The 26,623-nt window shown below is 45.6% G+C and overlaps 1 protein-coding gene across 1 annotated transcript; it reads right to left on the bottom strand.

Moving 5' to 3' along the window:
* Window positions 1-6,585: 6,585 nt before the first annotated feature.
* CIDEA (cell death inducing DFFA like effector a) lies at window positions 6,586-25,825 on the bottom strand. Its single transcript, XM_068147633.1, has 5 exons — window positions 25,720-25,825; window positions 20,430-20,586; window positions 20,103-20,249; window positions 16,908-17,089; window positions 6,586-12,422 (listed from the first exon to the last, which is right to left on the bottom strand). Exons 1-5 carry the CDS (start codon window positions 25,755-25,757, stop codon window positions 12,290-12,292), a joined length of 657 nt encoding a protein of 218 aa, XP_068003734.1. The 5' UTR covers window positions 25,758-25,825; the 3' UTR covers window positions 6,586-12,289.
* Between the last annotated feature and the right edge of the window lie 798 nt (window positions 25,826-26,623).

Genomic DNA, 26,623 nt, shown 5'->3' with positions numbered 1-26,623 from the left:
TTTCCCTCACCAGCACAGATCCTACTCATCTGTCCCAAATGTCCAAACCAAATCAGTATACCGCCTCCAGCCTGCTTCACATGTGACTGTCTCAGATTACATTTGTAAGGAGGAGAGCACCATTCCTCTGCAGCACAAACAGCACAGCAGAAGCTAAGACTGGACAAATCCTGGCTTATTTTTAACAGCAGGGTCTGCAGCACTGTCAGGGGCGGGTGGGTACAGCCGCTGAAGGAATGTGATCTGAGCCTGAATGCACAAAAGCAGTTGAAGCATCGCCATCTGGGCAGGGTGCTCCCGCTTTGGAGTTAGGAGGGGAAGACAACATTTACACACAGAGAACCCAGCGTTTTCCTCTTAGAAAACTGCTCTGCAGCAGCGAGCTCAAAGGTGCATGCGCCGTTGCCTTGGCCTGCAGCGGGTTAGCAGCATTACCATATTAATGATTTAAAGGCTTACGAATGCTAAGAATGTAAGAGGTCAGTCTGGCCCATGGCCAGGACTCAACCCACTGCCCGCCCAGGCTGAATAATCCCTTTCACGCTCGGGTTGTTAAACGGTGTCCCGGGATGCAGGAGGAGATGGGGTTACAATGTATGGAGACTGCACAATCGAATGCCATTGCTTTGCTGGAAGGGTGTGGAGACACAGTTGTTGCCTGTGCCCAGAAGATTTGCAGAGGGAGGCATCTCTGTTGTATGAAACATTTTTGCTGTGGTGTCCCCTCTCTGTACTGAATAGGGACTTTATAGTACATGTGGCCTGTTTGATCTGTTGGGAGTTGGGCACAGCTCTGAGTAGTCAAAAAAGGTTTTTATCTCAGGGCAGCAGCTTGGTTAGTGTGGAAGATAGTTATGCTAAAAATGCTATGTAAACAAGGAGGCTGAGCAGTTCTATATAAAGAGACTTAATGTGACCTACAGATAAAGCAAGAGAGATATCAATATCTTTTTTACAATTTACATTTGCTCAAACACCTGCCCCCCGCCCCAGCCATGAAGTATTTTTAGTTTGAATGTGGCCAGAGGGATCTGGAAAAGGTGATGGAAGGCCACAAGAGGAACAACATAACAGGTGGCATGTTTAAAGGGGTCACCAGAGTATAGTATAGAAAAATAGCAGAAGGAACTTCAAGCTGGTGACATGTAGGTAATGGCATCAGACATAGAGAAAGGTTTAGATGAAAGGAAATGAGAGCAGTGGTGCAACAAGAGCTGGGAGCTTCCAGGGGAAAACCAGAATGTAGAAGTTGGGATTTTCTGGGGAAAGAGAACTAAGAACCCAAATGCCAGAACCAAAAAAACCCAACCAAACAAAACCCACAAACAAACAAACAAACAAACTCACCCCAAACCAAAACCAAACAAAAATCCCAACCATCCAAATCCAACCCTTTGGAGAGATGTAAGTCACAGAAGTAAAACTGACTTTTATCCATTAGATCTCCACTGCCTTGAGCCATTACTACTAGTAACACTCTATTGTAACAATCCTGTAGAGTAATCTATTGTAACAATAGAGTACTCTGTTGTAACAATCCTTCAGAGTGGCTTTTTACAAAAGCATGTAGAGATAGGATGAAGGGTAACAGCTTCAAACTGGAAAAAAATAGCTTGAGATTAGACATAAGGAAGAAATTCTTCACCATGAAGGTGGTGAAGCACTGGAATAGGTTGCTCAGGCAAGTTGTGGATGCTCCAAGCCTGGCAGTGTTCAAAGACAGGTTGGATGCAGGCTTGAGCAACCTGCTCTAGCAGGAGGTATCCCTACCCATGGCAGGGGGTTGGAAATAGATGATCTTTAAGGTCCCTTCCAAACCAAACCATTCTATGATTCTGTGATTGCTGATGGTGCTAGTGACAAAAACCTGCATTGTTTTCACTGATCACAACTCTTGTGAAAATTAAACATGGTGCTATGTCAGGGCCAGATAAGCCTAGGAGGAACTGAGAGAATTGTTTACTGAACTCAGTGGTCAGAGGTGTGAACTTATTAGAGACTGTACATTTCTTACCTAGATGACATTCTGATCCTAATGCACTTTGCAGGAAGTCTTTATAATGATAAGGAATCCCAGCTTGGTCATCTCATTCAAAGATGAAATGGCTTTTCTGGGAGACTGGAATAGCTGTTTGCTGCAACTATACTGCAGTTTCTGACTAAATTAGTTTATTGTTGAATAATCACTCAAAAAACATCAGTCATTCTGACAGATAGTCACTTTTATTTGGAGGGCATGATGTCCCAGAGGACTGGAAGCTGGCCAGCGTGGTGCCCATCCACAAGAAGGGCTGGTTGGATGAGCCAGGGAATTATAGGCCTGTCAGCCTGACCTCAGTGCCAGGCAAGATTATGGAACAGGTCATCCTGAGTGCAATCACACAGCACTTACAGGATGGCCAAGGGATCAGGCCCAGACAGCATGGATTTAGGAAGGGCAGGTCCTGCCTGACCAACCTGATCTCCTTCTATGATCAGGTGACCCGCCTGGTGGATGTGGGGAGGCCTGTGGATGTAGTCTACCTGGAATTCAGCAAGGCCTTTGACACCATCCCCCATAGCAAACTCCTGGCCAAGCTGTCAGCCCATGGCTTGGACAGCAGCACTCTGAGCTGGGTTAGGAATTGGCTGGATGGCCGAGCCCAGAGAGTGGTGGTGAATGGTGTCACATCCGGCTGACGGCCAGTCAGTAGTGGAGTCCCCCAGGGATCAGTGCTGGGCCCCATGCTCTTTAACATCTTTATTGATGATCTGGATGAGGGCACTGAGTCCATCATCAGTAAATTTGCTGACGACACCAAGCTGGGGGCAGGAGTTGATCTGCTGGAGGGTAGAGAGGCTCTGCAGAGAGACCTCGACAGGCTGGACAGATGGGCAGAGTCCAACGGCATGAGATTGAACACATCCAAGTGCTGGGTTCTGCACATTGGCCACAACAACCCCATGCAGTGCTACAGGCTGGGGTCAGAGTGGCTGGAGAGCAGCCAGGCAGAGAGTGACCTGGGGGTGCTGGTCGATGGTAGGCTGAACATGAGCCTGCAGTGTGCCCAGGCAGCCAGGAGGGCCAATGGCATCCTGGCCTGCATCAGGAACAGTGTGGCCAGCAGGAGCAGGGAGGTCATTCCGCCCCTGTACACTGCACTGGTTAGGCCACACCTCGAGTCCTGTGTCCAGTTCTGGGCCCCTCAGTTTAGGAAGGAGGTTGACTTGCTGGAACGAGTCCAGAGAAGGGCAATGAAGTTGGTGAGGGGCTTGGAACACAAGCCCTATGAGGAGAGGCTGAGGGAGCTGGGGCTGCTTAGCCTGGAGAAGAGGAGACTCAGGGGTGACCTTATTGCTGTCTACAACTACCTGAAGGGAGGTTGTAGACAGGCAGAGGTTGGTCTCTTCTCCCAGGCAGCCAGCACCAGAAGAAGGGGACACAGTCTCAGGCTGCGCCAGGGGAGGTTCAGGCTGGAGGTCAGGAGGAAGTTTTACACAGAGAGAGTGATTGCCCATTGGAATGGGCTGCCTGGGGAGGTGGTGGAGTTGCCGTCATTGGAGGTGTTCAGGAGGAGACTTGACAGGGTGCTTGGTTGCATGGGTTAGTTGATTAGGTGGTGTTGGATGATAGGTTGGATGCGATGATCTTGAAGGTCTCTTCCAACCTGGTCTATTCTATTCTATTCTATTCTATTCTATTCTATTCTATTCTATTCTATTCTATTCTATTCTATTCTATTCTATTCTATTCTATTCTATTCTTTGAATGCAGATCAGGACAGTATTCTGCAACTGTCATAGGCAGCTTTTCTAGGTGACCTTCCTGAGTAGGTGAGAAAGCATTTGGTACAGGAGGCACTGAAATGATGCCTTTTGCGTGTCAGCTTTTCAGGAACAAAATAGAAACAAGGGGCAATGGGTGGAGTTTGAGGCATAGGAAGTTCGATGTAAACATGAGGAAAACTTTTTTCACTGTGAGGGTGACAGAACACTGGAACAGTCTGCCCAGGAGGGCTGTGAATCTCCTCCTCTGGAGATACTCAAGACCTGCTTGGATGCATTCCTGTGTGATCTGGTATAGGTGCACCTGCTTTGGCCAGTGGGGTTGGACTGGATGATCCTTCTAGGTCCCTTCCAACCCCTAACATTCTGTGATGCTGTGACTCTGTGAGAAAGTACTGCAGGCCTTTGTTTGCCTAGCTCAACAACAGATTAGTAGGTCTTATATTTAATTAAGATTATTTTCTTGCTTACTCTTTCCTGGTTTTTGAGAAGGGGGAAGAACATTTGAAAACTCTACTTAAAGAGCAGCAGCAAACAGGTCACACACCTATGCAAGCAAAGACGCTTTGTAATTAGAAGTGCTTTTAACATAAAGGATTCTTGACTTCATGGTCTAATTACAAAATGTGTCAGAGTTACTTATACCTAACTTTAAGACTTTAAAGGAGTTCTTAGATGTCTGGGATTTCCCTGGGTCTATAACAGACTGACTACCCACATCATTAAGCTACTGTTTTCTCAAATACAGTTGTTGCCTGCAGTTTGAAGCTTTGAGGTTTTTTAACACACAACAGGATCACAACCAAGCTGTGACAATAGTCATATTACTTAAAACTACCCCAAACCCAACCTATACATAATGGATACTAATAATTAAAGCAGACTTTTTAGAAAGCTCATCATCAATCAACTTTTTACATTTGAAATGTATTATCCTTATTCTGGAGTCTGTTAGGACACCCTGTATTTCCAGTTCATTAGCTGCTTTATAAACCAACTAACAGGACTGTTTCAATGTTCTCTTTCAAGTGATAATTAATACTTATTCATAAATATTCCTAACCAAGAATCCATTCAGAGCCAGGCCTACTAAGAGTGACTCAGACTGATGTGTGACCTTAGTAAAACCATGATTGAGGTTAGTATTATAGAATCATAAAATGGTCTGGGTTGGAAGGGACCTCCAAAAGTCATCTAGTCCAACCCCTCTGCAGAGAATAGAATAGAATAGAATAGAATAGAATAGAATAGAATAGAATAGAATAGAATAGAATAGAATAGAATAGACCAGACCAGACCAGACCAGACCAGACCAGGTTGGAAGAGACCTTCGAGATCATTGCGTCCAACCTATCATCCAACACCACCTAATCAACTAAACCATGCAACCAAGCACCCTATCAAGTCTCCTCCTAAACACCTCTAGTGATGGTCATTCCACCACCTTCCCAGGCAGCACATTCCAATGGGCAATCACTCTCTGTGTAGGATTTCTTCCTAACCTCCAGCCTAAACCTCCCCTGGCGCAGCTTGAGACTGCGTCCTCTTGTTCTGGTGCTGGTTGTCTGAGAGAAGAGACCAACCTCTGCCTGTCTACAACCTCCCTTCAGGTAGTTGTAGCGAGCAATAAGGTCTCCCCTGAGCCTCCTCTTCTCCAGGCTAAGCAACCCCAGCTCCCTCAGTCTCTCCTCATAGGGCTTGTGCTCCAAACACCTCCCCAACTTTGTTGCCCTTCTCTGGACACGCTCCAGCGAGTCAACCTCCTTCCTAAACTGAGGGGCCCAGAACTGGACACAGTACTCAAGGTGTGGCCTAACCAGTGCAGAGTACAGGGGCAGAATGACCTCCCTGCTCCTGCTGGCCACACTGTTCCTGATGCAGGCCAGGATGCCATTGGCCTTCTTGGCTGCCTGGGCACACTGCAGGCTCATGTTCAGCCTACCATCAACCAGCACCCCCAGGTCCCTCTCTGCCTGGCTGACATCCTTCACTAGAGCAGGTTGCTCGGAGCTTTTTGAGCTGCTGAATATCTCTGAGGATGGGGCCTCAAGTACCTCCCAGAGCAACTTGTTCCAGGGTTCCACCACCCTCATGTAAAGAACTTCTTCCTAACATCCAATCTAAATCTGCTCTTCTCCAATTTCAAACCCTTGCCCCTTGACCTATCACTGCAGGCCTTTATAAACAGTCCCTCTTCATCCTTCTTGTAGGCCACCTTCAGGCCACTATTAGGTCTTTCCAAAGCTTTCTCTTGTCCATGCTGAACACCCCCAGCTCCCTCAGCCTCTCTTTGTAGCAGAGATACTCCAACCCCCTGATCATTTTCATGACCCTTCCCTGGACCCTCTCCCTCAGGTCCCTATCTTTCCTGTGCTGAGATCTCCAGAGATGGGTGCAGTACTCTAGGTGAGGTCTCACCAGAGCAGAGTGAAGTGGCAGACCTGCTGGCTATGCTTCTTTTAATGCAGCCTGGGATGCAACTGGCCTGCTGAGCTGCAAGTGCAGAGTGTTGGCTTATCTCCAGTAAACACTTTGTACTACAACAACTGAAAATTTTAACCCTGTGACTGGATTTTGTCTCTGCAAACACAGCTGTGAAAAGCCCCCTTCCCAAATGCTGCAAAATATTTGTTTCAAATGTCTGTGCTGCAAGTGAGCAGAAACAAGGTGGGGTTTGCTTATTTTTCTAGTGTTTTGTGCTTGTGCTGGGTTAACCTTGGCTGGCTGCCAGGGGCCACCAGAAGAAAATAATAAGAAAAAGGTTGTGGGTCAAGATAAAGATGGGGAGATCACCCACCCTTTACCAACAGCAAAACAGACTCAGCAAAGATTAAATTTATTGTGAATTAAAAATAGAGTAGGATGGTGAGAGACAAAGACAAAACTAAAAATACTTCACCACCACTCCCCCTCCTTCCCAAGCTCAGCTTTACTCCTTCATTTCCAGCTTTTCTATTTTCTCCCCCTGGCACCAAACAGTAGAGGAGAACGAGGGTCATGGTCAGTCCACAACAGTTCCTCTCTGTCACTTCTTCCTTTTCTCATCATGGGTCCTCCCCACAGGATACAGTACTTTCAGGAACTGCTTCAGTGCAGGTCCTCTCCATGGGGTACAGTCCTTGAAGAACAGACTGCTCAGCATGGGTCTTCCCCTTGCCTTAGGTCCTGCCAGAAAATCCATTCCTGTGTGAGGTCTCCAGGGGCTGCAGCTTCCTTTAGGGTCCTCCATGGGCTGCAGTGTGGCTATCTTCTCTGGTGTGGTTGTCCGTGGGCTGCAGGGGGACAACTTGCTTCATTATGGTCTTGTCTACAGGCTGCAGGGGAAGCTCTGCTTCAGCACCTGTAGCACCTCCTTTCTATGACCTTGATGTCTCCAAGGCTGTTTCTCCCACATTTTCCTCAGTCCTCTTTCACAGCTGCTATACAACATGTTTTTACCCTTGCATGTTTCCACAGAGACCACCATCTTGGCTGAAGGGGCTCAGCCTTCAGCAACAGTGGGCTCATTATGGAGCCAGCTGCAAGCAGCTCTGTACAAACCAGAGGCAGCACTGGTCTTTGCTCACAGAGGCCATCCCCACAGCACCCCTCCGCTCCTCACTGCCAAGACCTTGCCACTAAACCAAATACAGTGCAATGTTGTTCTTTTCCACAAGAACAACTCCGACCTTGCTTCCCCACAAGAGGGGAACAGCTCCCTAGTCAAGCTCTGCAAAACTGTCCCTTAAGCTAAATACAGAATGTAGTTATGAAATAAAAGTGCACTAGACTGATCATGCTTGCCATTTCTCCTGAAGACAAAGTTAATCCTGAGCTAGATAAAATGCAGTATTTCAAACTAAATTCTTATTTCCCTACAATCAAACATGTATGATTGTATCTGTAGGTAAATGACTACAGGGAGTACTCATGACACCTTATAGAAAGGGGTCTTGATCCTTACAGTACTTAGTGGAAAGTAGAGCTTGCCAAAGCCTTCTATCTCCTGTACTCAGTAGTCTCTTGCAACTTTGGTAAAAGGGGGAGGAACAAATTCCTTTTGTATGACAGCAAACACAGTTTGCATGGTTTTTCTGAGGCCAGAAAGTGAGTCAGCAGTAAAGAGTTAAGAGCCACACAATCATATCCAGTTACTTCCCTGCCACAGTTCAGCATTTGGAAACAATCTGTGCCAGACCATAGATCCATTTATACTCATGATGATTTCAGGAACAAGTTATTCTGAAAATTAATAGAGACAACATCCAAAGCCAGCATTTACTTTTATTTATTCAAGGACAGTGTTCCTTAAAATTGGCACCACACATCAGACAGTATAACCATCACTGACACCTAGTTCTCACCTATTCAATTTTCATAGCAAGTTAAACTATTGAGATTGAAAACTGAAGTGGCAAAGCATTACATTTTCCCATAGCAAAGCAGGAGTCCTCAGGGTTCTAAATATCTTAACTGCATATGCCACAAGATAAGTTAGAGAAAGCAGTGGTAATAACTCTAGACCCCACAAAGGGTACTTGCTAATATATAATGTGACTAACATACCACAGCAGTTAATACTGCCATTAAAACTTGAGGCATCATGTCAAAAACATACCTTGTACTTTGGTTTTCAACTGTTCTGGGTTTAACTAAGGAAGCCTGTGCTTTTGGTTCAAGGGCTGTCTTAGGAAGAAGCATACTGAAATGGTTTAGAGCTATAATTGTAGTCAGTTACAAGTGATCACATTCACACTTCACAGTTATCTTCAGAATTACCAACATCTCCTATAGTGTGAACACCTACCTCTCTACTCACTGTATTGAATAAACTTCCATCTCAAAGTCCTGCTTTCCCCTCTTTACCCTTCCCTTCTCTGTAGGGAAGAGATTCACGATGTTTCCTAGAGCATATTCCTAATGGTCCAAGAAACTTGGACTCTGCCTTTTCCTCTCCTCCTGGACAGAAAAGGTTGTAGCGATTTTTCTGCTGAAAGAATAGGAAAGTGCAAGAAAGCAAAAACTTCATGGGTTTATGAAAGGAAGGAAATGAAGTAATGATAAATTACACACAAGCTACTAAATTCTTCATTCTAGTCACAAAGAGAGCAGCTTTCTTTTGCCTGCAGAATGTGAACAGTGCTTGAGTCAACCAGATCAAGTACTTCAGTGAAAATTCCTTTTTTGGTCACTAGAGAGTATGACTTGGTGCATTGTTAGTAAGTGATGCAAAGCAACAGGCAAAAAGGGCTAGTGCGAGGAAGGAGGCAGTAAACATGTTTCACACCTTCCATGTCACTGATTCCAAGCCTTGACTGCTACAGTAACAACTGCAGATTAATTGAGTTTATGGAAAGGAAAATTAAAGCTAAAAGTGTCAAGCAGAAACCTGACCTCTTCTCTAGATACCTGCAGTAAAGAGCCTGTGCTTTAGTTTGTATCCTGCTAGGTATTGTACACCACTTGCATATAATTTTCTGGAAGACAGATAATGCTGAAACTGTTCTTTGCTGTGTACCACATACAGATGAAGTCAAAGCTATGCCTCCTAAGCAGTCTGTAAAAACCCAAACACTACAGGAAACTCGTTCCAACTCAGAGAATGACAAACTCCTCCAGTTTGACCCAGTGCCAAAACTTCATCTCTGGACAGAAGCTGGTACAGTAGCAAATATCACTCCTCAAATACTAACCCTGTGGCAAACCCCAGATTCAGAAGCAATTAAACAATTTTTGGATACTTAAAAATTCCAAGACACTTCTCCCCCCTTTTGAGAAAACATCAAAGCTGAGTTACCTTGTTTGCATTTTGCAGAGGGAGATGCTCTGAGATTGAGATTTTGCAGCTCACATGACCTTCAGCAGCTCAACTTTTAAGTGCTAAGCTGTCAGAAAAGCAGCTGCTTAAAAATACTGCAAATTCATACTGAGTTAGTGGTTTGGATCATATTAGGTTCTCAGATAGTGCCACTGGAAACTATGGAGTGTTAGTACTGTACCAATTGTTCCTGGCTAAAAAAAGCTGGAGTTTGAGACCTGCACAGTCCAGACTTGCTTTTGTATTACAGATGTTCACATAAAGCACTACTGAACTATGCAAGTTGCTTTGTTTTGGGTTTCTTAATGCTGATGTTTCCCCCATCAGCAAGATAAATATTCTTAGGAACACTGCATACAGTTTGCTGTCCTTAAAAGCTGAAAGAATTAATGACAAAGTCCCAGTTAAGACAATTCCCAGATAGGGGTAGAAAGGCTGTGGCTGACAGCTATCACAGCAACAATTGTTTGGGGGGGATGTCAAGAACAACATACATGAAGTATAACATTTCCATTTCAATATAACCCCTTTCTTACTACTCACAAAATAGTCTAAAGAAATCTGACAGTGCTGCAAGCTGCAGACATTCTTTGCTGTGAGGAAAGAATTAGTTCTCCCCTTGTCTGGAGCATTATGCCCTTCCCACTACTCCAGCAAACACTCAGTAGTAGATGGGAAATGCCAGAAATCAAGGGGGGGAAAAGCTTTTCTTCACTGTCTACTTATTAGTAGTATGACCACTGAAGAGACAGACAGAAACCAAGTGAGCTCATGTCCATCAGTCATTTTAACATTTGGATTTAGCCTGCTTTTCATCACCATTGTGATTTGAAAGGTACAGCTCCTCCAGGTGGCTAAGTCACACCCATAAAGAGAGGGCAAAATCATATGTGAGAGTGATTGCCCATTGGAATGGACTGCCCAGGGAGGTGGTGGAGTCACCATCATTGGAGGTGTTCAGGAGGAGATTTGATAGGGTGCTTGGTAGCATGGTTTAGTTGTTTAAGTGGGTTGGACACGATGATCTTGAAGGTCTCTTCCAACCTGGTCTATTCTATTCTAAAAAATTTCTGAATAAAGGTAAGAGCAATATTCCCAACATAAAGAGTGACATTGGAAGTGAACAGACCCAGCTGACAGGTCAGAATAGATGCCACCAACCGTGATGCTTGATCTTGTCAGTCTGTCAGCTCTTCTTTTAGCAGATTAGGTTTTGTTCCAACTGATCAGTGCAACTGATGCACATAGTTAATGGATCCCTGTATCAGCAGAGGCATGGCAAGCACTGTGAGCTCCACAATGGTCTTTTCCCTCTCACTCCTGCTGCTTTTTTCCCCTGCCACACTTGTGAACTCTGTCACTAGAGCTTCTCTTCCTAGGTTCCACCTGCTGTCAGATCAGACACAATTACCTGTATCTGCTGTCTCCTTAACAGCTTTTAGTTTTTATGCAAAAATATAACGTGAGCAAGCAAATGAAAACCTCCAAAGCCACACCTATGAACAACCAAAGTTGGGCTCTTTCACTTCAGCAACAGGAGTTTGTATTTTGACACAAAATACCCAACACTGCTCATTTTCCAGTTTTCTACACTGCTGAGGGCAAGCCTGCTGGAAGCTGGTTATGCTAGCAGGTCACAAAGCTTTGGAAAGCATTATGGACAATTCCATCTAACAAATAAAACTTTGCCCTTTGTTACAACTCGTTTTGGGAGACTATAAAACTGCAAATCCCCAGTTTAGAGCATACAGCTGTTACACAAGGCTGATGTCCTGCTGCGCTCTCCCAAACACAGGGGCATCAAAATCCAGCATCTCTTATGTGTACCTCAAGTACGGTTTGGGATGTACTGTGAACTTGTAACTGAACAGTAAGGATTACAGGAGTGATAGTTTTACCCCTGAAGGTAGTTTCAGCAGGTTGGTTGTAAGCCATATTCATGAAGCTACAGCAAATTATCCAACACTTAAGCAGAACTGGACACCAGACCTAAACAAATATATCAAGTTCTTCAACTGGTATGAGTGCTACTAACCCAAGCTTTCTGCAGGTTTGAAGGAAAATAGAGATACAATGAAATGTTTTAACTTGTTTTAAGGGAAATAAGGCTAAATTTTAAGCTTTTGCTTAGCTACTGTACTTCCTTCAATTAGTCTTTGCACCAGAGTAGACAGTCACTGGTCCAGCACTCAGTTGTAATGCATAGTTCCATTGCTAGCTGGAGTAAGTAAGTACACTTCACCCTTTTGTACTTCAATGCCAGTTGGGCACTAATACCAGCACTGTTAAGGATTAAAAAACAAAAACCACATCCCTCCCTCCCTCCCCCACCTTACAGCCCAATCTGTTCAGAAGGCAAGTAGACAGGCATGAAAAAAACCCAACTTACATTTTAATCTGTGCAAGAAGTGTTCCACTGGTTACAAAGCGTGCAGGTTTCCAAGTATACTTATTCTCCATTTGGAGTTGCTGGGGCCAAACCTTGCCCTCTCTCTTTTTGCCAAATCTCAGGCATTAGGCACCCATCTTTTTGGTGTGTTATGGGACTGTGAACACCAAACCCTTGTCTTATTACTGAGGCCTACAAAGCATCCCAAAGCATGGGATAAAACATTAGATCATGTCAGTCAGACAGCATCTCCTTCCTATAACATCATTACAATCAAAACTGGGCAAGAGAATGTCTTTAAGTCAAAGGATCCGAGATCAGAAGGGCAGCTGTGCTCACTACTCCCGCCTTGATCTTGCGCACATGTCGTCTTCATCATATTCACCCATCAACTGCAACATATAGGTCCCAGTGTAGAGAAGAAACTGTCCAGTTATTTGTGCTGCATGGGACATCAGCTGAAGCACCTTCCTAGAAGAAAAGAAATTTGTAGAAGAAAAGCCATTTCTGTAAAATTAAAAAGATGACATCACTCCTTTCCCCCCACCCACACCACCCCTAGGATGAGGCAGATCTAAGGACTCCCTTTCCTTCTCATTTCTTAAGAGCTGGCCAGTTTTCTACCTTCTTCAGGGAAAAAAAATATAGCTCTGTGGCCATTAACAAAAAACTATGGCCATGATGGCCAGATCAGAAAACACATTTAACAACACAGGCTGCCACCCTGTTAGACATTTACAGGCCTCTGGCAAAGCCATCACTCAACAGCACCACTGGAGATAACTTTACCTGGGAGCCCAGGAGCATTTCTGTAGCAAGGATCTCACCCTTAGGTCATTTACCACCACAACACTATGGGTGTTTCCAAGCTACAGGTCAAACTTGATTAGATCTGAAGCTGAGCAATCACATTACAGTGGATGCCCAACAGCAAAACAAGTGAAGCAAGGCAAATTAATGCTGTCCAAGCTGCAGCCTTTGGAATTCTCAGTTCACAGCTATTCTAGTTTTTAAAGATTTTAAAAGTATCAGTATTCAAATATATAATAATGTGTGAGAATCAGTACAGGTCACTGAATTACAGAGTGGCAGCAGCTGGAATGGACTGCTGGAGATCATCCAGTCCAAACCCCCTGCTAAAGCAGGGTCACCCACAGCAGGTTGCTCAGGATCACAATGTCCAGATATGTTTGGAATTTCTCCAGAGAAGGGGAATCTACAACCTCTTTGGGCAGCCTGCTCCAGTGCTCTGGCACCCTCACAGAAAATAAGTTTTTCCTCATGTTCAGATAGAACCTCTTGTGTTCCAGTTTGTGCCTGTTGCCCCACACCACTGAAAAGAGTCTGGCTCCATCCTCTGGACATCCACCCTTTAGATATTGATCAGCACTGAGAAGATGCCTTATCAGTCCTCTCCAGGCTACAGAGCCCCAGGTCTCTCAGCCTTTCCTCAGAGAGATGCTCCAGTCTCCTCAGAATCTTTGTCGCCTCTGCTGAACTCTCTGCAGGTAGTTCCCTGTCTCTCTTCAACTAGGGAGCCCAGAACTGGACGCAGATGTAGCCTCACTAGGGCAGAGTATAGGAGGAGAACCTCCTTCTACCTTCTGGTCAGGAGACTGAACTCCTGCTGCACTCCAGGAGACCACCGGTCTTCTTGCCTCAAGAGCACATTGTTGGCTCATGGTGAACATGTTGTTCACCAGGTCCTTCTTAGCAGAGCTGCCTTCCTGTATGTCAACCCCTAACCTGCACTGGTGTATGGGGGTTATTCCTCCCCAGCTGCAGGATTCTACACTTGCTTTCCTTGAACTTCATTAGGTTCCTCGCTGCCTAACTCTCCAGCCTGTCCAGGTTAAAAATAAAAAACAACCAAAAAAACAACTAAGATCAGGTAAGCATTAGAGGTCTAAAATATAAACTGTGGATCACCACAGGCTCACAGGGGAATAGAGATCACCATATCTGAATGGTCCTTCATTCAACTTAGTTATGGCTGTCTTCCTTCCATTATTCAAGAAACAACAGGGACAATACTAAGAGGTATATTCAAGCTTTATCCCACACAAGTTAAGTGGGCCTTCATCAGAGTGAAGCTGAGGCACTGGGGAAGGGGTACATAAGAGCTAGCAGGGATCAGATTATGAAGATTCAGAAACCAGACCAGCCTTCCTCTTCCGCAAAAAGAAAGGAGGAAGGTTCTCTGAATCCCTGTCTGAGAAAACATGCAGTTGTGAACTCTCTGCTGCTATCCACTTCTCCTTTGAGCTCTAGCAGAGAAGGCAAAATCTTCTTCCTACAAATGTTTGTTTTTCTCTTTTTTCTTCAATGTGGTAGAAGGTGGTTTGCAGTCAAAATCCAATGCACTTAAAGAGTAGAACCCCCTGTGCTCTGAGCCTGGGAGGCCTTTCGAAAACAGTCCCCTTATACACGCTTCCCGCAAGTACGCCTTTCCAACGTGTCCTTTCCTCCACCAGATGGCACAGGCCAAGGAGCTTTACAGTTGTAAAGAAAGCTGCACCTGGCACCGAGCTTGTGAGCAGCTGCACTGTGTCACTTGCACACAAGAGCAGTTGTTGCTTAAGCCATGGAGCAAGGTATTTGTCGAACCAGACATTTGATCCCTCAGTTGGACACTGCAGGGGAAATGCACTAATCAGACCTGGCAGGCTTCAATCCCCTCCCATGGATGAACAACTGCTGCATTTTAAAGTCCTCTCTCTTCACACTCTGCAGGTGGGTACAGGGAGAGGGCATCAGAGTTAGCATTTGGGAATTCATTAGCAGAGGGACTACACCAAGAACGTAACATCTGTCTTCAATTTCAACAGCAAGTTGAAACAGGCCATACCATTGTTGTGTCCAGGAGCACCCAAGGTTAACTCTTCTGTCACCTTTTTCTTTGGTAGCACTTTTTCCTTGTCCTGATACTGGCACTTCCCTTACAGCTCAACTTTGTAACGTAACAGTGCTTCTGGAAGAACTCCACAGCTACTTCAGCTGTTTGCTAGCACCACTTTTTCCCCCACCAGCTGCCTTGCATTGGCAGGGAGGCACAACTGTCACTTCAAACTCTCCTTAGCAGTGCAATTTCCAGTGCTAATCCTCATCTCCACAGCAGATAGCCAGAAATCAGACTGTTCGGCTCAAGAGACTTGACAAACACAGGAACTGGAGGGGTGCAGCTGTTCAAGGATAATTTTTTTTGCTTTGAAGAACTCCTAATGAAGCCAGTTCTACAGGTGGGTGTAGCACAGAGCTGGATAATTACTGCAGTATGACCAGAGATGGGTCTCATCTGCAGCCACACCAGCTGTGGCCTGAAAGATTAAGCAAAGGACCACCTAAGTAGAGTGGCAGAGGTCAGTTAGACTGGAAGCCAGGGAACAAAATTACCATTACAATGCATAGTATCTGCATTTTGGGATGAAGGATTGTTTGAAGATTTTGGACTAAAGACTACACTTTGCTCAGGGGAAATGGAAACATCACTTAGGATATACACACCCCTGTCTGTTCTGCACAGAGCAGCTCTGACCCTCAAGTCATACAGCAATGCCACATATTGTGTTTCAACCACATTTTGAAAGCCAGGTTGAGAATCTCAGGACTGCAGCTTCAACAGCTGTCAAAGTATGGCACCTCTGTGAAGGTATCTGAACTAGATCCTTCACACAGCTAGTTTTGACAAGGTGCAGACCTTCAGCACACTGTTGAAAGCAGTGGTTGGGACAGGTATTATTTTGCCCCATGTAAGGCAGCATTTCCCAACCACCAGATCTCCTAAACTCACAACCACCACAGCTTAGTCCTGCAGGAGACAGTGGTCCTTGTCAGGCTCCCTTAGTTTGCTTAGAGACCAACTGGCTTTAAAACAGTGACATCAGAGCCTTACTACAGGTTGCAAGTTCACATGAAGACAACAGACAGTGTCATATCTCTTCCATTTTCCTATGCCTCTGTGTTGCTCAGGTGCTGTATTTGGCAGATGATCATTGCAAAATCTGAGCAAGCTTTACCATAGAATGCTTTGGGTGGGAAGGGACCTTTAAAGGTCACCCAGTCCAACCCCCCTGCAATGAGCAGGGACATCTTCAACTAGATCAGGTTGCTCAGAGCCCTATCCAGCCCAACCTGGAATGTTTCCAGGCATGGGGCATCTACCACTTCTCTGGGAAACCTGGGCCAGTGTTTCATCACTCTCAGTGCTAAAAATTTATTCCTTTTATGTAGTCTAAATCTCTCTCTTGTAGTTTAAACCCAACACCCCTTGTTCTGTAACAGCAGGCCCTGCTAAAAAAAGACTGTCACCATCTTTCTTATAGGCACCCTTTAAGTAGTAAAAAGCCACAACACTGTCTTCCCAAAGCCTTCTCTTCTCCAGCCTGAACAACCCCAACTCTCTCAGCCTGTCCTCATAGCAGCTTCAGACCTCTGATAATTTTTGTGGCCTCCTCTGAAACCACTTCAACAAATTCATGTCCTTGTACTGAGGACTCCAGAGCTGGAGCCAGCACTGCAGGTGGCTTCTCAGTAGAGCTAAGCAGAGGGGCAGAATCCCCCTCCCCCAGTTGACCACTAAGACCTCTGCCATTATATCTCATCCCTCTCATATCATCCCCTTGAAGTCCCCCTTCAAAGAGCCCGATGCATCTTCCTCAGCTTCCTGCATTCTTCAAGCCTGTTGAAGGAATCTGGGAAAATTCTCTCATGAGAACAAAGAGACTTTATCTACACCCTCGCTGGCAAGATTTTTGCCTTGGGGAAGAACTTAAGATTCTACCAAGTCAGATTTCCACAAATCAGTTGTCCACCTTGCAAAGGAAGATTCATCACATAGGCTGCTATGTAGGAATTAACAAAACCACAAAGTTTACAAACACATTTGCTTCACAGAACCAATAAGCAAACAATTTCACCTTGACACACACACCTGATCCACAGTGGAAACAGACTTACCGCAGTAGGCTTTTTGCTCCCATACATTTGATGTCATAGGAGACAGAGTAGATCTCATAGAAGGTTGCCTTGATGTTTAAGCAGCCAATAAAATCCTTTGGGTTCAGCTTGTACAGATCAAATGTGATGTTAGCTACTCCCATTTTCTTCTTGCGTTTCACAGTGGCAACTCCATTTCTTGTCTAATTTGAAAAGAGGGAGGGAGACAGTTTGGGTCATGACCCAGGGAGCTACAGCAAGACAGTTGCTAATAGCACAGCTTTTCAGAAGCAGTTTGCTTATTCCAGGCTTGGGGCTAGTTCTCATTCAGTTTTCAACTAGAATTAAAAGCATTAGCACAGAAAACCCATCCTGTAGTTTATGGAATATTGTTCAAGTCCTGAGCAAGTTTCTGAAGCTGTTCCAGACACAGAAGTTCTACTGTGACACACCACCTCCTGAATATTTCTTGCCTATAATACAGCTTCTTCTTCAGAGTACGCTGAAGCCACAGGGGAGACATCCACTACTGATTAGGCTGAGGGTTTAATCATAGAATGTTTTTTGTTGGAAGGGACCTTTAAAGGTCACCTAGTCCAACTGCCCTGCAGTCTGACAGGAACATCATCAACTAGACTAGGTCACTCAGAACCCTGTCCAACCTGACCTGGAATGTTTCCAGGGATAGGACACCTACCACTTCTCCGGGCAACCTGGGCCAGTCTCTTACCACCCTCAGCATGAAAAATTGTCTTTCTTGTATCTAGTCTAAGTCTTCCCTCTTTTAGTTTAAATCCATCACCCCTTGTCCTGTCACAACAGGCCCTGCTAAAAAGGTCTGTCTCCATCTTTCTGATAGGCCCCTTTAAGTACTGAAAGGCCACAAGGAGGTCTCCCCAGAGCCTCCTCCTCTCCAGGCTGAACAACCCCAACTCTCTAACCCTATCCTCACAGCAGAGGTGTCTCAGCCCTTATTTTTGTGGCCTCCGCTAAATCTGCTCCAATAGGTGCATGTCCTTCCTGTTCTGAAGGCACAAGAGCAAGTGCAGGGTCCTGCATCTGCGTCGAGGCAATCCCAGGCACAAATACAGGCTGGACAGTAACTGGCTGGAAAGTAGCCCTGAGGAGAGAGACTTGGGGGTGCTGGTGGACAAAAAGCTCAACAGGAGCTCTCAGTGTGCACTTGCAGCCTGCAAAGCCAATCAGATCCTGGGCTGCATCAGGAGAAGTGTGGCCAGCAGGTCGAGGGAGGTGATCCTCCCCCTCTACTCAGCCCTGGTGAGACCCCACCTGGAGTACTGTGTCCAGTTCTGGAGCCCCTATTACAAGAGGGATGTGGAGGTGCTGGAACGTGTCCAGAGAAGGGCTACAAGGATGATCAGAGGGCTGGAGCACCTCTCCTATGAGGACAGACTGAAGGAGTTGGGGCTGTTCAGTCTGCAGAAGAGAAGGTTCTGAGATGACCTAATTGTGGCCTTCCAGTATCTGAAGGGGGCCTACAGGAAGGCTGGGGAAGGACTTCTCAGGATCTCAGGTAGTGATAGGACTAGGGGGAATGGAATGAAGCTGGAGGTGGGGAGATTGAGGTTAGATGTGAGGAGGAGGTTCTTCCCCATGAGAGTGGTGAAACCCTGGAATGTGTTGTCCAGGGAGGTGGTCGAGGCCCTGTCCCTGGGGGTGTTTAAGACCAGGCTGGATGAGGCTCTGTCCAGCCTGATCTAGTGTGGGGTGTCCCTACCCATGGCAGGGGGGTTGGAACTAGATGATCCTTGTGGTCCCTTCCAACCCTGAATGAAACTATGAAACTATGACCCAGCACTGCAGGCACGGTCTCACCACAGTGGAGCAGAGGGGCAGAATCCCTTCCCTTGACCTGCTGCTCACAGTGCTTTGGATGCAGCCAAGGATTGAGTTTTTAAGTCAAAAAGCAAAGGGGGAACAACGTGGAAAGTCATCTTTCACTTTAAATACAGTCTCCTTTATGGAAATCAGCCCTTGTCTCCTTCAGGGCTGACAGTGATGCTCGCAGGATCGCTTGCTTCAAGAAAACGAAACAAAACACACCCCCTAAGAAACAAGCAGAAACCACAGAAGACCCAGATTTACAGAGCCCCCTAGTGGACACCCAGGTCAGCACATCCCGCTCAAGGCTCATCATAGCTGCCAAGCTGCTTTATGCATGTGAAATGAAGCAATCAAGTTGTGCAAGACTGGGCCTTTCTGCACTCAGTGCCATAAATCAGCCCAAGTCAAACACGGGATATCATTAGCCAGCAATTTCATGCCTGTTTTATTTCGATAGCCTCTGAGCTGCAGAATATGGGCCCCTGTCAACAACAGTCTGGACATGTACAAGTAGTTGGTATGCTTGGTAGCAGATCTCCTCCCCCTGCCACATTAGCACCCAGAATATTTGGATGAAGCATGACAGAGCTTGTGCTATGATAATCTGTTAAGCTATGGCAGTCCTTCTGTTGTCATCCTGTAAAAGGGCAGCATCCAAACATTTTCTGCTGCAGTGCCAGACAGGACATTAGGGTAGTGGGGAAAGGAGCAAGGTAGTCATATCCTGGCTGCAGCTTCTTTTGTGCTCCTGGAGCTCATGGCCCAGACACAGTAGGGGGAAAAAAAAATTTCAAACTGTCCACATTGCCACAGGAGACTGAGAAAAATGGGGACACAACTGAGGCACTTGTGTGTGATCTGAAAAATGGCAGTAGGTCTGCTTACAGGTCCACCTCAGCTAGCTCTGCACATGGTAGAAGGAACTGCTGATAGTTTTCTAGCAACAACCATGTCTTGGAAAGATAATTAAGAGTCTGATTCTTCTTAACATATAGAAGACTATCTCTTTCCCCTCCAACCCACAATCTAACCTTTAAAGACATTGTATTTTTAACTTCATGCAGTCAAAGTCCTAACTTTGTCACAAAAAGCCTGAAGACAAAGTTGTTTCTGAGGCTTTCCCCTGTAATTCTTTTCAGTTGCTATGTTTCATTTCCATTCTTGGCAGATTCTTGCCAATGGTTCTATGCCCAAGCAAGGGACAAAATCCAAACTAAATTGATTTGTCATTCAGGAAGGCTCAACATGGAGCTGATACCTTGCCTTCTTTACAGAAGTTTTCTTCCTTTTCTCCCCTCCTTCTAACATTTTTAGCAGCCACAGACATTCTTCCATCCACTTCTAGTTAAGTGAGACGTAGTCAGCACTTACTTGTGTCCATTTCTCTCCTTTTTCTAGAACCATGAAGTGTGTATTATCATCCAGGGACTTGAAGAACTCTTCTGTGTCCACAACTGTGCCATCTTCCTCCAAAACCAAAGTGACTATTCCAGCAGATATAAGAAAGGCATCTAAAGTCTGAAAAATAAACCAGTAGATGTAAGCATTTGAAAGAGGGCCCATCATTTCACATCAAGACTCACCAGACATTCTCCTGAACTTCCCTAAAAATGCTGTTTAGAACAAGAATCTGTGGATTGCCCTTCTGGGACACTGTACTTCACTAAGTTTCATCCAGAGTGGGAATGTTTGCTGTACCTTGCTGATGAGCTCTTGCAGACTGCTTGCAACAATTCCTTTCCGGCTGCTTCGGGAGGCATTGGACACACGGAAAGGTCTCCCTGCAGGCATGAGAGGAGGGAACAGGGTCTGTTTTGTTACTGCTCCCATAGATGCTCCCATGGATACCAAAGATCTAAGACAAATGAAAAATCAGCACAGTTATAAAAATCATTATGCCAAGTACTGTGAGAAGGAGGAAGATTGTGGAGTTCAGTGACATAGGCATAATATGCAAGTTATTACAGAATCACAGAACACTAGGGGTTGGAAGGGACCTCTAATGATCATCCAGTTCAACACCACTGCCAGGGCAGGATCACCTAGAGTAGATCACACAAGAACATGTCCAGGTGGGTTTTGAATGTCTCCAGAGAAGGAGACTCCACAACCTTTCTGGGCAGCTTGTTCCAGTGCTCTGTCACCCTCACAATGAAAACATTTTTCCTTATGTTCATGTGGAACCTCCTGTGCTCCAGCTTGCATCCATTGCCCCTTGTCCTATCACTGGGCATCTGTCCTCCTGACACTCACCCTTCACATATTTACAAACATGAATGAAGTCACCTCTCAGTCTCCCTCCCTACAAGCTGAAGAGCCCCAGCTCCCTCAGCCTTTCCTCATAAGGAGATGTTCCACTCCTTTTCCCCTCTTTGTGGCTCTCTGAGTCTTGCAAGCAGTTCCCTGAGCTCCTTCTTGAACTGAGTGGCCTAGAACTGGACACAATATTCCAAATGCAGCCTCACCAGAGCAGAATAGAGGGGGAGGAGAACCCCTGTAGACCTACTAACCACAGGTCATATTAGACTTGTGGAGTTTGCTTTCAAAACTAAATACTACAAAGCCCTAAAGATATGTCTCTGAACTTTGTCTTGCCAGTAACATTTGAAAACACTTCCAAAATGAAAAAGCATTTCAAGCAGACATGGGCCACCTCTAGCTCAGCTGATGTCAAGGTCACTATTACTGTGAGGGTGACAGGTTTTAAGACTGAATTGGAAAGGTAGCAGCTCCTACTGCACTTGGCCACTTTGATGATTCTTTTTAACTGCAAGATAAACAGCCAATGAGATAACACACAAAGGTCCTTTCAACTAGTCGGATATGAGCTTGCTTTGGGAGACTGAACATATCCATATTCAAAACATCTAGCATCAGAATGCAAAGAGGAGCTTTTCAACGTGGAATCATAGAACACCAGGTTTGAAAGGACCTCAAGGGTCATCTGGTCCAACCTTTCTTGACAAAAGCACAGTCTGGTCAAGATGCCCCAACACCCTGTCCAGCTGAAGCATATAGTTAGGCTTGACTTCTAACAGCCAAGGCATTTACCTTGTAAACAGTATCTGCAGCCTATAAAACTTCATCTAGTTGTCAAAAATAACAGAGTAATACTTGTTTGTGCCCCAATGTACCAAAAGAAGCCAAATTAAATGAAAACTACATAAATGCACAGTGTTGGAGCAGGCTGCCAGAGAGGCTGGAAGAATTCAAACACTTCTAGAAAGAAGTTTTCATTTTTTCTGGGCAATCACATGTTTTGATAGTGATAGCTGAGGTTCCCTTACATAAACTGAGTGCATAATACTGCTAACTGCCAAGTCCCCACAGCCCTGCTCCTAACTACACCCAGTGACAGCTTTTGCTGTCTAAGTTACATTGGTTAATTCAACAACCAGCTTTCCAAACATCACCCTCTGCATGACATCTGGGAAGGACTGCTCTCTAACAAGTCTTTTAAGGGGACACAATACTTTGTCTCTCACATTCCTGGACTTAACCCCCTGCATAGCCTTTGCTCCTTGAGTTTCACAGGAGTGGGAAAAGGATGCATCCCTGTTTTGTTCCATATAGATGTCAAAGGTTAGTTTTGCATAGGAAAAACTGTTCTCAAACACTTTCACAGCAAGAGAAGGAGTGAACTGGCAGCCTCTTTCTGCAGCCAGAGTGAATACAGGAATTCGTAGGACAATGGTATAATGTTACTCAACTAATGTTGTCCCAGTCATGCCTTCTGTACAAGCCCACATTGGCCAAGGAGAATATCTTTTCCAAACCTCTTATCTGCTCTTTAAGCATGTTTTTTTTTGGATGCATACAAAGTAATTTTTGTGACTGCTGAATTTCATTGATTAATGTACTTTCTGTTCTCATTCTGAACTGCTCTTCTACAGGGCTTAGGGCTGAAGCCTTTCCTCTGTACACCAAATTTTACCTTCCTCAAATGCTCTTCAGCATTATTGGTGCTTTTATTTATTTTTAAAGGGCAGAGGATGTTCAGCACCTGTATTCTATCTCAAGCTAATACCATCTTGGTAGTGCTGATTAAACACTGGGTCCCTGGCTTTCAGCAGTTTGTGTATATGCACATGGCTGGAGGAAATCTCTCATCCTTCCTGCAGCAAAGCTGGTGAGAATGAGCAGTCAGCATGGTTTTCAGGAGACAGGTGCTGCTTCATATTAGAGAACTAGTATGCACTTTCCTCCTGGAGAAGTGTTGAGACCAAGGAGAACAAGGTGACAGAGTAGCACTGTCACAGGCATTGAATCTCCACAGAAGGGAAGCATGCCAGGATAGGGCATTTGTTAATCTCCTCACTAAATTAATCACCCCACTGGGCTGTGGGCACTTCCCATTCTGAATCACTTAAGTCTTTTCCTCAGATATGAAGCCTGCTTCTCTGCCTCTGGGCAGGTGACTCCTTAGGGCACCCTAATATCAGGAAGCACAACACTCAGGGCTCACAAGACACTTTCAGAGGTAGCTACATCCTGTTCCCTCTCATGCACATGAACACCAGCACGTAGAATAGTTACTTGAATGGTATGTACCAGTGGTGTGTACTGCCAAGATCTTCCTTTTGCAAGGACTGAAAGTGTCAGTCCTTTTGAAGAGTTTCTTTCCCACTACTTAAGCCAGGTTGTCACTCATAAAAGACAAATCATCATGAAAAAAGCCAAAACATACATTGTAATCCAGAAGGAACACTGCTGGGGACACAGCTCATGGACAGGACATGAGCTGCAAGAGTTCACCTGAAGCACTAATTAGCACAGCCAGCTATACAAGCCGTATTTTGCAGCTCTGAGCACCTCATACTGCTGCCTAGTTCTAGCAGATGTAAAAGACTAGAGGGGAAAAAAATGAACCCAAAAGACTAATAAACCATGACTTTCATTAGGTCCACCAGACAGTCACTTAGCAGGAATCCAGGGAGATAAACAACAGTGATGCAATGACACCCACATTTCAGTGAAAGCAGTCAGTATCACCTTTAAACTATGCCTGCTTAGAAGCAGCGAGTCTTGTCACCAGTCAATAGGAAGTACTAGGAAACAAAAGCCAGTATGATTTAAAAAAGCCAGATAAGAGTGTGGATTTTTCCATTTCTGCTCGTATTTGCTGAAAATTTGGTTTTTCTTTGTTTCCCCAGAATCAAAGGCCACAGACTCAAATGGGCCAGCCTATATTCAGGGCACCTAGAAGGACTTACTTTTGCTGCAGCTGTCCTCAGAAACCAGAAAAACCTAACACAGTGAATTCCCCTACCACATCTGAGTTACCAAAAACAATTTTCTACTAAAAGCTGATCAGACTAAGTCAGGAAGCAAACCCTGGAGGAGAAAGGAACATACTAAGGCGCAGTTAGCTTTATTCGAAAGTTGAGTGACAGGTTAGTCATAGATAGCTCCACTATTGTTTTGTTGAAGTTGAAAAGATCAAGTCCTAGCTCTTCCCTAAAGGAAGCAGTGATCTTGTACCAATAGGAAACACAAAAATATAACTGAACGATCTTCAAACTCTAGCATCTTGTCCAGGTTGTTTTGAATAACTAAAATCTGCTAGAGAGGGACCTGCAGATACTGCCCCAGGCACTGACTGTAGTGTCAAGGCTAGTGGGATAGATGAATATTTTATTTTTAGGAGAATGTGGGATTTAAAAGCCTGCCTTGAGCCCTGTACACATATTTCATTCTATCTTTGTTTGCAATATGCCTCAAGTGTTTGTCTAAGAACATGGTGCAACAGTCTTCAGTCTCACTCAGAAAAGTCAACATTGCACAACACAAGTGGCTTCAGAACATGGCATGGTTTGTTTTTTAGGTCAGAGTTCCCAGACAAGTGACAAAGGCAGTAACAGCAATGGCAATGAAATTAAAACAAAACAAAACAAACAAACAGCAATTAGTCAGGAGACTGAGATCAGTCAGATTAGAGATCTGGTTTCCCTGCTAAAACACGAACTGCAGAGGTATCAGAACCACATCTAGAAGTACCTGCATTTCTGAGTTGTGCACAGAGCAATTACATTTATGGATGTGGTTAGCACACCTGAAATGTGAACAGAGGCCAGGAGTCACAGTTGTGTTGTCAAGGAGTATAGCAGTTCCTTACACCAAGGCTCCATGCTGCACACACAAGCTCTTTGCACGCACGACAGCGGCCTCACTAGTGCCGAGCGGTGAACACAACATCCCAGCCATTACTCTTCAAGAAGGAGTTAAAACTGCAAAGCTCCTGGTAGTACTTCCCTCAGAAGAACTTAATGTGAGGCTCAAAAGGCCATGACAGCAAGCCTCCATCAGATTTAAGCTCCTTCTCCCTACACCTGCTGTGACTAGCCCTCACACAATGCCTGGAAAATGCCCTTCACTTCTGAGAACCCGAAGCTGACAAAATGGATTTATTCAGACTTGGCTCCTCTTAAGCATCCTCCAGGTTGCCAGTAGTCAACCTGCTAAGATCACAAAACGGTTTGCGTTTGAAGGACCTTTAAAATTCACCTTGTCCAACACCCCTACACCAAGCAAAGGCATCTTCAAACAAAGCAGGCTGCTCAGAGCACTCTCCAACCTGATCTGAAACGTTTCCAGGTAGGGGGCTTCTACCACCTCTCTGGGCAACCTGGACCAGGGTTTCACCACCTTCATGGGAAACAATTTCTAGTTTCGATCTCTCCTCTTTTACTTTAAAGCCACCACCCCTTGTCCTGCCACTACATTCCCGGATAAAGTCCCTCCCCATCTTTCTTATTGACCCCATTAAGTACTGAAAGGCTGCTGTAAGGTCTCTCCGTAGCCGTCTCATCTCCAGGCTGAACCACTCCAACTATCTCAGCCTGTCCTGGCAGTGACCGGGCTCCAGCCCTCCAGACATTTTTGTGGCCTCCCGTGGACCCGCTCCAACAGGTCTCTCCCGTACTGAGGAGCAGTGGGGTAAACTGGCGGCCGCCCTGGGAGGGATGAAGGAGGGTGTCCCCGCACTCACCGCAGCAGCGAGCCCACGTAGTCCCTAGCCACCTCCATGGCCGAGCCCAGCCACAGGGACAGCGCCGGCCGCGACGCTTAAGCGTCGGTGTTGGGGCCCCTCCCCTCTCCTGCCCGCGGCGGGGCGGCCCCTCCGCGCACGGCACGGCCCTTCCCCCGCAGTGGCCATGGAGTCCAAGCTGGAGAAGAGGCCAGGGAGCTGCTAGGGTAGTCGGCTGCGGGCAGCTTTAAACCTCAGCCACGGGTAAAGCTTGTCCGGCTGGAGTGTGGTGCCGAGTGTGTAACAGTGCGCGGAGGGTGCCTTTTGCCTGATTATTTACCTGGGAAAAGGAGCCAGAGGGGCCTTGTTTAGCGTGTATATCCGCGTTGTACACCCCGTATTAGCTAGTTACGGCTAATACAACAACAGTGGATGCCAATCTCGGCATTAGGGCAAATCAACAGATTAAGTGTCTCAGCTTCTGCTTTTAGAGCCTGTGAATAAGCTTACAGCGCGGATTAATGTGTACAGGAGCTGAGGCGGGGTGGTGGTGGGGGGAGACTTCTGGTTTCAGGTACAACGGCAGCTTTTCCCTTTTATGTACAAAAATGCAGTGTTTGTTTGCTCTGAAAGCGGATTCTGTTTCTCATCGCTGATGATCAGGGAAGAGAGGCAGGAGCCTCAGGACCTGGCCCTCAAGCAGAATCGTGACCTAGGGCCAGTGCCTGAAGCAGGAGACCCTGTCACTGCTTATCGGGGAAAGACTGCAGAAGCTCTTCCCACCAGTACTCTAGGTTACTCCCAGGGTCAGGAATTGTTTGCCTGGATTTTTGGGGGTTTATTCCTTTTCCTGAACCGACCTGTTTAGGCCAGGAAGAGCCGCTCACAGTATTTTTTGGTGGGATTTCTATGCTTTAGTGGTGAC

This window comes from Melanerpes formicivorus, unplaced genomic scaffold (genome assembly GCF_026170545.1).
Source record: "Melanerpes formicivorus ecotype bairdi unplaced genomic scaffold, bMelFor1.0.p_v2 SCAF_15, whole genome shotgun sequence".
NCBI classification, from domain to species: Eukaryota; Metazoa; Chordata; class Aves; order Piciformes; family Picidae; genus Melanerpes; species Melanerpes formicivorus.
This window is presented reverse-complemented; position numbering and strand designations above follow the sequence as displayed.

Coding starts and splice junctions, on each gene's coding strand:
- CIDEA (XM_068147633.1), bottom strand. CDS start 25,757: ATGGAGGTGGCTAGGGACTACGTGGGCTCGCTGCTGCG. Junction 20,250..20,429: donor TGCAAGAGCTCATCAGCAAG/GTACAGCAAACA, acceptor TTTATTTTTCAG/ACTTTAGATGCCTTTCTTAT. Junction 17,090..20,102: donor AAGGAGAGAAATGGACACAA/GTAAGTGCTGAC, acceptor TTTTCAAATTAG/ACAAGAAATGGAGTTGCCAC.